At 43.8% G+C, this 12,500-nt stretch overlaps 1 protein-coding gene across 1 annotated transcript in view; it reads right to left on the bottom strand.

Annotated features, from left to right (window-relative positions):
• The window catches only part of LOC116400256 (alpha-1,3-mannosyl-glycoprotein 4-beta-N-acetylglucosaminyltransferase B-like), a 30,642-nt gene that overhangs the window by 16,106 nt on the left and 2,036 nt on the right, over positions 1-12,500 (bottom strand). Inside the window, exons 4-5 of the mRNA XM_031878011.1 lie at positions 11,391-11,498; positions 6,405-6,598 (exon numbers count right to left, since the gene is read on the bottom strand). Of these exons, the coding sequence (XP_031733871.1) occupies positions 6,405-6,598; positions 11,391-11,498 (302 nt within the window). The remainder of the gene's footprint in view (positions 1-6,404; positions 6,599-11,390; positions 11,499-12,500) is intronic.

The following is a 12,500-nucleotide window of genomic DNA, read 5'->3' as shown; positions in this document are numbered from 1 at the left end:
AAACATATAACCAGAAAATCAATTTCAAGATGTTTCCAAACAAACAAAAATTGCTACAAAATAGGTTACTCAGGAAAGACCTACGGAAACCAAGTGTTTAGAAACTGAATTGCTACTGTGATATATCTATCAACCGAGAAGGTCAAAATGAAAATGCAGCTGCATTAACTGTATAAAAAATGTAAATGTTTCACTCATCTGTCACAGAAACATTTTAAAGTCATCTTCTGACCGTGGTAATTTCCTTCTCTTTTCTCCCATTTTGTGCTTTTACATTTATGAATGGCATTCCTGTATCCAAAGACTACAAAATTGTAATTCTGACATACTTAAGTGTGTTGGTCTAAGGCAGCGGTTCCCAAACTTTTTAGGCCACGCACCCCCTTCTACATCCCGACCGGGTTCACGCACCCCCAATCCCCCACACCTTAAACAAAAAGCAACAGAGCCTATTTATAGCCGCATAAAAATCGGACCAATGAGAGAACAGTTTGCTCGCGCGTGGCGTTTGTTTACAAGATAGTGTGAGGTAGCCCCTTTCTTGCTATTCTGTAACTGACCCGATATGAAGTCCGTAGTGTGTTTTTTATAGACCCAACACATGAATGAGACTGCAGTTGTTTTGGGCTGTTTTGAAACTCCTCCAATTTCGATATAAAAAATGTAAGTGGCTTTTGACTTGCACTGGCATGCTTGGTGTTCAGGTTGTCACGGTTGGGTTTTGCATTGTGTGAGTGTGGTGTGTGTTTGTCTGTGTGTCTCCTGACCATGCTTATTCTCTCCACCTGTGCCAAATCACCTGCCCCTGTCTTTTCCCTTTGCAAACCCCAGTCATCTCTACTCACCTGCCGGCAATCTGCTCATCAACCCTCACCTACTTATACTCCCCTGCTTGCCCTGTTCCAGTTGCCGGATTATCCTTTGTTCCTTTTCCCTTCCCGTGGACTCTTCGCTCTCCTGTGGTCATTCCCTCGTGTTGACCCTCTCGCCCCACGGTTTGTGTCTGTGCTTTTGGTGACCAAGCCCTTTTGTGACTTTGCCTTTTATATTCAGTTTGGATTTTTCTCACTCCCTATTGGAGTTGTTTTTGGTTTCTATTTTTGTTTGCTTGATGCCCAGTAAAGAGCCTTGCAATTCACCTTAACTTGTGTCCTGTGTCTAAGTCTGCACCTGAGTCTCGGATTTACTCCTAATCCCACACGGTAAACCGTGAACCGTCACACAGGTGGCGAAGTAAATAAGAGGGCTTCAGACAGCTGTTAGCCAGAACCTCACTGCACCGACTGCCTGACTGCAACCCTGTCTCCTAAAAATTACGTTCCCCCAAAACTAAAATGCATTCTCAATTACATTTGACCAAAAACGTATTTTCTCCCCAATTACGTTTGTGTTTGACTTATTACATTGACTTATTACAAATACGTTCTAATCAACATTTTAACACTTTAATATTTTTTTTCCCCTCCACCACCGCCTCTCCTTCTCCCTATTACGCGGTCAGAATACTACCACAACACGCCGCCTGTCTCCGGCAGAAATGCGCTCATCCACGCACGGGAACAACACCGAGTTGTCGGCCGAGATGCCACCAAAACACCCCGCCTGTCTCCAGCAGAAACGCGCTCATCCAGGCCGAGCAACGAGGAACATTACGCGGCTACAATACCTCCAGAAAGGCCCGTGTGTAAAATCTGGTAGTAACCGTGACTCTTAAGGGTTAGGTTTGGGTGGGGACGTGGCTTCCTAGTGGAAGTTATGGTTAGGGTTAGATGGATACAAATAAATCAAATATATTTAATTGGGTGATATATGGTCTGATGGTATTTGTGTAAAACTAAAACTTGTAAAAGCTGAGTTGCTGGTGATAGAAGTAATTGTAGCATATCTGACAATGTTCAGCCTACAATGCTGTGTGTCTAATATGCAATTAGCCTACTTGGGTGTGGTCCAATTTAGTGTGAAACTGCTGTGACAGCTTTCACAGGACACTCCCTAAATTCTTTCATTGGCAACCAAACAAAAGAATGCCTGCACTTTGTCAATGTCAATGCATAGTGTATGTAGTGTACGTTGTAGTTTTGTGAGCTTCCAGTTTTGGTTTCTTGGTTGAGTGAACAAAAAAATGAGTTGCTATCTACGGTATAGCGGCTGTTTAAAATTGTGGTATTGTGCAGGATGTCCCATGTCATGCGATTGATAATTCTCTTGACCAATCAGTGGTCTGCAGTGTTTTAACTCCACGTTCTAGTATCGCCTCTGCTCACTTAGTAATGAAAAATAACCTGTGAGCAGGGCTCAGCACTAACTTTTAAAAGTGGTTACCAGCCATCAGCTTTTGGTTGCTGAAACTGAAAATATTGTTGCCATTTTTAGTCACCTTATAATTTCAGTAATCAAGATACCATGCAGTTATTTGTCAGCTTAATAACGAAAGCATATACAAGATGTGTGTATGTTGTAAATGCTTTGCGGTATAATTTTCAGTCCAGCTCAATGATGCTGTTATACTTTGCTCATGCCTTTTTGCAGCGGGTGTGCGTGTCTCCCATGCTAGCTGCGCGTATTTCCTTATTTCTTGCATGGTGAGGTTATTGGTTCTGCAGTGCATGGTGACATCGTATCGCACGCTCGCGTGGAGGTTGTGCAAGAACAAGGACTTAAAAGCTTGGTCTTCTAGACCAGGGGCGTTACATCTCTGGAAGTACGCTGATCTCAAGCGCCTGTAGTAGTCCCTTGGGGCTTCCCGCTTTCCTTGCGAAATAGCAAAGGCACCGACTCCCTACCGAGGCTGGCGGACGCTTGGTCGGTGTACAAAGAGTACTCTTCCCGAATGGCCTGACAGAAAGCCGAGTAGCGGTCATTGATCCCAGGCTGTAGTGTTTCCAGATATTCATGGAGCTTTTAGCCATGGTTTTCCAGATAAGCTGTAGTTTTTCATGCAACGAGGGGTGAGGTAGATCAAGGAGAGAGCGATCAACCTCCGGAAGGTAGTCATTGATACTTGACTCGCAATTATTTGGATCAAAGTGCTGGGAGGACTCGCGAGGGACTCAATCTGACGGGTACGCAAACTCTGGTGCAGAGAAGGCCTGGACCGTCAGAGTTGTCTGAATCTCCGTAGTCGTTAAAGTTGCCATAGTGGTGAGGACGACTCACCTCCCTTTGTGTGGGGAAGGGAGTCCGTTCCAGGTGCACACGTGAACTACAAGGGAAAGTATCGCTCGCCTGTGGATGCGAGTTTGAAACCACTTATGCCACTCGGGGTCTGGGAGTAGTCCCCCCTCCGCCTGTCAAAACGCAATGTAGTTCGACTATCTGAGAATGAGACACCTGGGTCAAGCGAGCGGACAGGGGCGCTCGGTAGCTGTCCCTGGTGATAGTATCAAAGACTGCACCACTAGAGGCTGCTAAGTACCTAGCAGTGGTCTTTGAGTTGACTGGAGTGGCATGATCCTGCAGTACACCTTGATAGCTGTTCTGCAGCTGGTCAAGCTCTGTTTGAGCGACCAGGGCTTCTTGTTGTAGAGGATGATTTTTTCCTGCTGTGCAACGTGGTAGCTTTGCTGCAGCTCTGTAAGTTCTCTTTGGGTGAGCAGAGCCTTTTGTTGCAGCTGTTCAGTCTGCCTCTGATTTTCTACAGCTTGCAACTGAGTTTTTCGATGATAAAGGAGTATTTCTCCAAGGACGTCTGGAACAATGCGTTGTGGCTTCCCGGTTGGGTGATTTACATAAGCCACTAACTCCTTTATTTTCTCATTGCATGAGATAGCATTATAGCTATCAAGACTATCTATCCTCTAATGTGAGATTGAGGAGACCAGCAACCGCATCTTGTAGAGCAGGGTTGTCTGACTCCTGGGGTGCTTCAGCTCCTGCCCTACGGGGTTCTTGGTTGGTCATTTTACTTCCTAGTAAACGGCAACACTCAGTGGCTCTAATTCCTTGATGTGATCAAGAAAACTGTTAGTGTTAACAGTTAATGCAGGTGCACAGTGTAACGCTTCGGTCTGTGTCTTACAACTTCAACTGTCGGGTTTAAACAACAATTAAGTCTACTAACCACTAACACACTGAAGCAACTCTCTACCCACAGCTGAATGTTTGTTTAGGTAATTAAACGAAAAAAATCTAATTGAATTATCCAAAAACTATTTTCAGAAGAAAATTTATTCATTAGTATAATTCTGGATTATTGTGCATAAATACGGCAACAAAGCTGGTTTAACGTAGCCTCACACGGGGAACCAAAATGTTGGGATCTGGCAGGAGCATGTTTATCAGCAAGTATAAAAACTAAATTATTGACATCAATAAAATTATTAATATCAATAAGATTATAAATAAATAATAACGGAGCACCACCCTGAGATCAGGGACCAATAACCAAACTATAAATTGACTCTCAAAATTGGTGTTTAAGCACAATGTCAATAGTCAAAGTACTATTCCACACTATTGAACAGTGAAGGTATGAATTCGAGCACAGGCCATGATAGCCATCCATTATCACAATACACAAGCACAAAGTAATCACAGAAAGCTGCTCTTTAAAGTATAACAGAGCTTCAAGCTGCGCGGCGATAAATCCTCCATATGGCAGCAGGAATTCCTCTGAAGTTAAGGGAATGTTCTTCCATACGACCGGCAAATGTGAAATAATGAATCGAGTGGGAAGGGGCACGCACGTGGGAACGTTGTTGTGGACAACTTGCTTGCAGAAGGAATAAACAGATTCTTCAGAGGAAGGACAAATTTGCTTACTAGTCACACACCAACATTTGCCGGTAGTAAGGAACAAAATTCCCTTAACTTCCGAGGAATTTCCGCTGCCATAAGGCTTGGTGACTAACTTTATCAGTTAAAAGACCAGTGCAGCAGCTGCCGAAGCCGAGTTCACCAGTTGGGTTTCTGTGTGATAAAGTAACAGTTTCTGTATTTTACTGCGGCGGATTACCTAACCCACACACATAGGTGTGGCTACTCAATTGCTACTAATTGCATCCCTGTTTCCTTCACTTCCCTTTTCCTATGAGGAGAGAAGTAACAAGGAATTATGTTTTAAAGACATGAGACGTCCTTTCCTCAGTTGCGTCACGTGAAGCGACGTCTGTTTCTGATGACGGAGGCCACTGATCACAACTGGATCAGCTGTCAGTCAGTTTTAACAGCTGGAGAGACTTTTGACAGAGTTTATGTCTGCACACATGATCACTGTACTAAAGACACAGTAATCATCACTGACAGAACAGAGATATCTTATTTCAACTGCATTGAGTATTTATACTGTCCTGTTTATAAGCACAGGACCGATTTCTACCGACGGAATGCATTTGTCTTATTTCTGAATTATTTGTGTTTGAAATTCTGATTGACGTCATTAAATAACCCAGATTATGATTGTTTTTTCTTGAACACTGGAATACATTTATCAGGCTCAATGTTTCGGGGGAAATTGAAATGATACAACTCATCAAACCCCTCACTCAGGAATGATCAGCCTCACTTGACTGAATGGAAACGATGTAAAAAAAAGTGTTTAGTCTCTCCAGCACTCTTTAAATGTATCCATATTAAAAGATATTGAGTGAAATATCAGATCACGAAAAGACAAATGATGTCATTATAAACAAACATGGCCTGTCTTGTTACTTGTTAAGTTGATCAGGCAGTGCTTTAGTGTAAAGCTGCAACCATATGATAGCTTTTGTTTAGAATTTTTGGAGACACTATTTGGTCTCTCACTGGCCCACTTTACAAGGTACGTGGCACCCGCCCTTTCTACCATGCAAGCCAGAGGTTTGACAATCTTACCATACCTGGACGACTGGCTAATAATTTCTCCAACTGCGCAGGAGTCAGTCAGAGATACAGCTATGCTCCTTGGTCATGTGAGCCAACTGGGCCTTACGGTGAACCACTCAAAGAGCATTCTGACACCCAGTCAGAGGGTAGGTTACCTGGGCATGATACTCAAATTACAGTCAAAGGGAGACTTCCTTTCCCAGAAGAGAGTGTAGGCTATTCAGCAACTTATAGGTTGCATACATTGGGGCAGGGCTTTGGAACACTGCCTCTTTCTCCCCCTACTGGGCATGCTGACAGCAGAGTCCATGGTCAACCCTCTGGGTCTTCTTTCTTCCCGTCCCCTTGAAAACTGGGTCAACGGGCTCCATGTGGATACCAAGTGGCTGTCCAGCTTTTGTTGCCAGACATAGAAGCCTTGGAGGAGAACACTATATCTTACCAAGGGGTTTCCGCCGAGAGGTCGTGGAGACAGACACCTCTCTATTGGGCTGGGGTGCTGTCTGGCAGAGCAAGACCATCAAGGGCCGATGAAGCGTGAAATGAGTTTAACTTAAAGTGTGTAAATGAAAAAAAATAAATAAATGAAAAGCCAGACTGACCTGGAAATGTGGATTGGCTGGTTGAAGTTGAAGAGGATGTAGTCATCCTGAACTGGTGTTATTGCCCAGAAGAAGTCCTCTCCTTTGTAAGCCTTGTCCAGACTGTGTTGCTGGTAATGTTTCAGGCTGCTACTCAGTTCTGCAGCTGGGTTATTGTGAGCCTGGAACAAACTTTGCTTCCCAAAGTCCTTATCCTGGAGGGGTGGAAGGACAGTTACACATACATGTAAGCACAAACACAGGCACAAACACACACACACACACACACATATATAAATATATCACGGTGGCCAGGAGGAGGGTTAGAACTCCGAAACAGACTGCGGGACTCTGGAGACCGGGTGTCAGGAGGACAGAACTCTAGAGACCGGGTGTCAGGAGGACAGAACTCTAGAGACCGGGTGTCGGGAGGACGGAACTCTAGAGACCGGGTGTCGGGAGGACGGAACTCTAGAGACCGGGTGTCGGGGGACCGGAACTCTAGAGACTGGAGATCGGGGGACCGGAACTCTAGAGACCGGGTGTTGGGGGAACGGAACTCCAGAGACCGGGTGTCGTAGAAATGGAACTCCAGAGACCGGGTGTCGTAGAAATGGAACTCCAGAGACTGGAGCTCGTGGGAACGGAACTCTAGAGACCGGGTGTCGGGGGAACGGAACTCCAGAGACTGGAGCTCAAGAGGGGAACTGAACTCTAACTCTCGGAGACGGGGCTCCAGGGAACAGGATTCAGACGAGAGATGCGGCTCGGAGGCGGCAGCGGCAGGAACTGGATGTCGAAGCGGCTCGGAGGCGGCAACGGCAGGAACTGGATGTCGAAGCGGCTCAGAGGCGGCAACGGCAGGAACTGGATGTCGAAGCGGCTCAGAGGCAGCAACGGCAGGAACTGGAAGTTGATGCGGCACATGCGGCAGGAAATTGAGGTTGATACGGCTTGGAGGCGGCAACGGCTGGAACTGGAACCCGCTGCGGCTAGGAGGCGGCAATGGCAGTAACTGGAAGTCGAAGCGGCGGCCGCTGGATCCGGGGATAGCAGCGGCGCTGAGGCGGCGGCGGCCGGGTCCGGCGACAGCAGCGGCGCTGGCGGCGGCCGGGTCCGGCGACGGCGGCGGCGGCGGCGGCGGCAGCTCGATACGGAGTCAGGCAAACCACCGACCGGACACGGGGAGCTGAAGTCATCTGTGGCCCCACGGAGACAGCGGCCGGAACTGGAGCCCGCTGTGGCTCGGAGACGGCGGCGGCTGGAACTGGAGCCCGCTGCGGCTCGGAGACGGCGGCGGCTGGAACTGGAGCCCGCTGCGGCTTGGCGGAGACGGCGGCGGCTGGAACTGGAGCCCGCTGCGGCTTGGCGGAGACTGGAACTGGAGCCCGCTGCGGCTTGGCGGAGACGGGAGTCTGACCTTTCCTCTGCCTCTGCCTCCTACGAAGGTTGAAAGGGCAGTCCATCAGGTCACGGTTCGCCTTCTGGACACTCCGAGGCCCTCCCAAGGCCAGGCGGGTTCCCATAAACTGTTCATACCACTCAGGGAGACGGCACTCCAAACGGTGGTCTGCTGAGTCCATTTCTAGCCAGATCATTCTGTCACGGGGTGTGGTGGAGAACTCAAATGCAGACCAGACCAGAAGTAGAGTGAAGCAGGTATTTAATGAAACGTGAAAACAGAACAGGAAACTTACAGGGACATAACAGGGAATCCACGGACGAGACAAGAGACGAGGGGGAGATTCCAGCAGGACGAGGCAGGGCAGGCAGACGGGGAAAACCGGGAACAGGAACACAACAGTTCCCTTCACCGGAAAAAAACGTTGGTATTTGCTTACCTTTTATGAAGAATCAGAAAAATAACGGCGAAAATGATCCGGTTCAAAGCTAGAATCATTATTTGCAACTGCATCCTGTCTGTTGCTCATCTGTTTCCTGTAGAAGGGGGGTCAATCTAACTTGCTGGACCCGTGGGTGTGTGGTCAGACTTTTGGCGAATGGAATTTTACGTTCGGGGATGCGCGGCACTCTTTGCATCTTTACTCGCTGAAAATTCTGTCAATCAACACCCGGCTTCAACGCCCGCCTTCCTGAGACTCTGACGCGTCGAAGGCGGGCTCATTGACTGAAATCGACCGATGATAGGCTGAGCTAGAGCCCCATACACACACAGCAACTGAGAAAATCCCATGGATGAGAGCCAGAAACAGGCTCTGAGAGGACCCTGGCTCTCAAAATGATGCCAAACGGCTGTATTTGGATGTATTGAATAATATGAGTGATAAAAAAGTGAAATATAGTTATATAGTATATAAAAGTACAATGTAAGAGCTGCAACAGCTGTTTCCAAAATGACGACCTCGCGTGACCTCTCAGTACTTAAAGCCTTTTATTCTTCACTTTATCACAGCCAAACGTTATTCTAGGACTACTGATCGGTTGTGCTATGATTTGGGAGAGTTTTTAGGCTCTCGGCTGCATTATTTCAAAAACATAATATCAATAAAAGTGCTTTTTTTTCAGGCGAACCTGAATATTTTCAATTTGAGCTGTGTAATATCTTCATGTACTATATTAACCAGCAACATATACACAATATTTACCCATCTGAACAATCTCACAAGTGTTATCTGATTATAGCATCAAAAATTATTAAAATAGACCTTGTAGTTACAGAATTTAAGTCTCTTTAGTATGGGTATGCCATTTTCGAGCAGAGGCCTAAAAATAGGGCTAGTGTTTAATAGGTTTGTTGGAGTTTTCACAGAGGTCAAAAAAACGTTTGCTCTTTGCTGACAAGTTCTATTCATTAAACAAAGTTGATACAATAAATAGACTAACTCATTTTACCTGATACTTCATTGAAAGTAGAAAGCCACACTACAAACTCCATGATAACAAAACTCACAATTTGGATCGTATCACGGATTTAAGTCACAGATTGGATCTGCAGAAAAATAAGGGAGCAAATGCAGAGATACCCCTGATTACGTTTTTTTAGTTTGTAGATCGTCGATAAGCCATATCGGTAGTAACAGATCGTTTTTGTTGTTTTGTTTTGTTATAGTAGCTGGTATACAATGGTATACACTATTCGGAAAATGAATTTCAACCACACCCGAAGTCAATGTAGGCCGTCAAAAAATGTAAATGTTATCATTTTTCTTTGTCACAGTCATTTATAGTGGTTAAACAAACACAATTCAAATTATAGGAAAATAGAAGATTGTATTTTTATTCATAAAAGAAAATCTTGGCATTTGTAGTTTAATTATGTATTATAAGCTGCTGAGAGCTAGTGTTATGCAGCGTTCACACGAGTGACAAAAGCAACACTGCCAAGTATGGCAGCTACATTCTTGGCGAGTTGCAAAAATGTTGCTCAAGCGCTTGTTGACATGTCTATGTTTTTAAATAGCACTGGGAACTGACTAATGGCATTTCTTTGGATGAACAGGTTGAAACAAAAACACATGATTGTTAGTTTTGATTACAAATCATAATTTCGCTAATATATTTGTATGACCTAATCACATTCCTTTAATTTATAAATGAAGGTTTTGCATTCCGTATAATTATTTTTCTTTAGGAACTTTTGTGATTAATCAGATGAGAATCAGCTGGTATAAGAGGAAGGGGTGGGACAGAGTCTCGAGTTGGTTTTTCCTTTGTGTAGAACGGGGCATCGGAACAGTCTTTGACCTCACGTTAAACTGATTATATTTTGCTGTTAAATTTTGTCGAAAGAGAAAATAAATCAATCAAGTGACGCCAAATGAATCAGCGTCTGCAAGAGTTGTTATTTGGACTGTTTAATGTGTGAGTCAGGACGGAGCCCTGTAACGTGGCCCAGTAATTAGGAAGAAGAACAAAGAACGGGCCACCACAAGTGTTGTGCATCAGTTTGTAGTTTCACGTCACCGGCTACCTCTAAAATGACTTGTAGACTGTTGCTTTGTTGCTCCTAGTGTGTACACAGCATTAGGAAGTGAAACACTAATATCCTCCGCTTCTTTAAACAAAAACTTCATTTTACAAGATTAAGTTGAACATATCATAATAACGTAATTTAGCTTTGCCGAATAGAAAAAAAAATGAAGCCTGATCAACATAACGCATCATAGTGTAACCTCAATTTACTCAATGGAACTTGCATAAGTTAGCTGTTAGCTCCGGTGCTGCCAACGTTACTAGCTCTCCTCCCTACGATTTCAACACAGATTTGTTGTTAACAATGTAGTATTATTAGAGATCGGCCATGTGAAAGCAATAAGCCAATCTCCCGATTGCAGCAGATAATGATCGGCAGGAAAACAATGGATGAAATGTGTAATTAATCCACGGTTCATATGTGTGTCAAACCGTGAAGGGTATTGATGTATCTGACCATTGTCGATCCGTGATCCATGAGAATCCCCCCTCGTGCTTCGACATGCATGTGAGCCATGGATTAAATCACACAGTTTAACGTTAACCATCACAGTGTGAAATAAAGTTTGACTGACGATCGTTATTCGCCAATGTTCAGTAAAATAAGTGATCAGGACATCATTTATGCTTTTCTAGTCGCCGCCCTCTGACGTTATATTGTAAACAACCAATCCGTGTTTAAATCGGCAGCATCGCTAACGGCTAACGGATGAAGGTTCCATTCAGTTACATTATGATGCGTTCATGCTCTGTTCAGTGAAAATTAATATTGGGGCAAATCAGAACGTAAATCATAACCTGATGTGTTCAAATGTAATCTCGAAAAATGTAGTGTTGGTGAGAAACTTGAATAGTTATTTGAAGATGTTTTCACAACAACATAAATGGATATTAGAGATGAATTATGAGCTCTAGGCAGCATGTAATACAACATAAAAACTACTAATAATAAGATTTAATTTAATCAATACAAATATTGACTATAACAAAGTAAAAGGATAACATTTAGAGTTTTTCATGATTTACAGACTTCAGAGCGGTTGAAATTATTTTTTAAATGAGAGGGGCACTCACCTTCAGATGCTGTAATTTCCCAGGTAGAGAGGAGTGGAGGCCTACATGCTGAAAGAGGGAAGGCTTGTACCTCCGCTTCTGCAAAGCCTTCTGTTCATTACAGTTTTTCTGGATAAGACAACACAACAGCACTGTCATAAACTCACTGTCATTATCAGCTACACTCCTGAAGTATTTACCACTGAACAACCTGCTCTAGTTCTGTGAAGACCTTTTTCAGAGACATTTCTGTATAATAACTATTAAGCAACATAATGTGATTGAGGAACTAACTGTTTATGAAATGTGGATTTGAAAAGGTCCTATGTTCGACATTGAGAACCAATAGATGTCGCACTAGAGCACCAGCACCAGCATAACTAACCAGCAAACCAGCAAAGCTAAAGATAGTTTAAATTACCAATAATAAAATAGCTTTATTGTTCCAACAATGTTGTATACTGTTGTTGATCTTTATTAGTGTGAATGCTGATTCGGCGGCATTTACCCTATTGAGATTCAAGTCATTATTCAACGTCTTCAATTTCAACTTTTAATCTTTCTTCTGGACTCCAACTACTTCTGTACACCCAAATGGCAAAAGATTCATCTCTTTAAGGATATCTCTGCTAATACTTTTCTTGTTTTTTCTACCATTTATACTTTTAAAAATGAAGTTGGATGATCCATCTGTCGTTCATTCCGCCCAGATACTACTTACTCTACAACTTGCAGTTTTAAAAGTTAAAAAAATCTGCTCAAATTCTACTTTCTGTCAAAAGATGGTTAAAATACCACTTTCTGTGGAACAATTAACAGTTTTACAGCTGCTATGCAGTCCTCAAGCCTCTCAGACTTCATTAAAAAACAGTAATTTTACCTCACCAATTGTAAATTCATTCAAATTAATAAAAAAACATATTGGTTAGCCTAGTTTTCCCACTTCCAACAATTAACAACTCTGGTTTGGTTGAAATAAACCTTTAATTCATCAAGTTAGATGTGTAAATATGCAGGCTCTAACCCACATCTCTCTTTGCCTCAGTGCTAATAATAGCTCGCTGAACAACATACCTGAATAGGGCAGGCACTTTTGAAAAGAAATACTTGGCAGCTGATGATGATTGAAGT

This window comes from Anarrhichthys ocellatus, unplaced genomic scaffold, assembly GCF_004355925.1.
Source record: "Anarrhichthys ocellatus isolate YVR2014 unplaced genomic scaffold, GSC_Weel_1.0 scaffold158, whole genome shotgun sequence".
Classification (NCBI taxonomy): domain Eukaryota; kingdom Metazoa; phylum Chordata; class Actinopteri; order Perciformes; family Anarhichadidae; genus Anarrhichthys; species Anarrhichthys ocellatus.
This window is presented reverse-complemented; position numbering and strand designations above follow the sequence as displayed.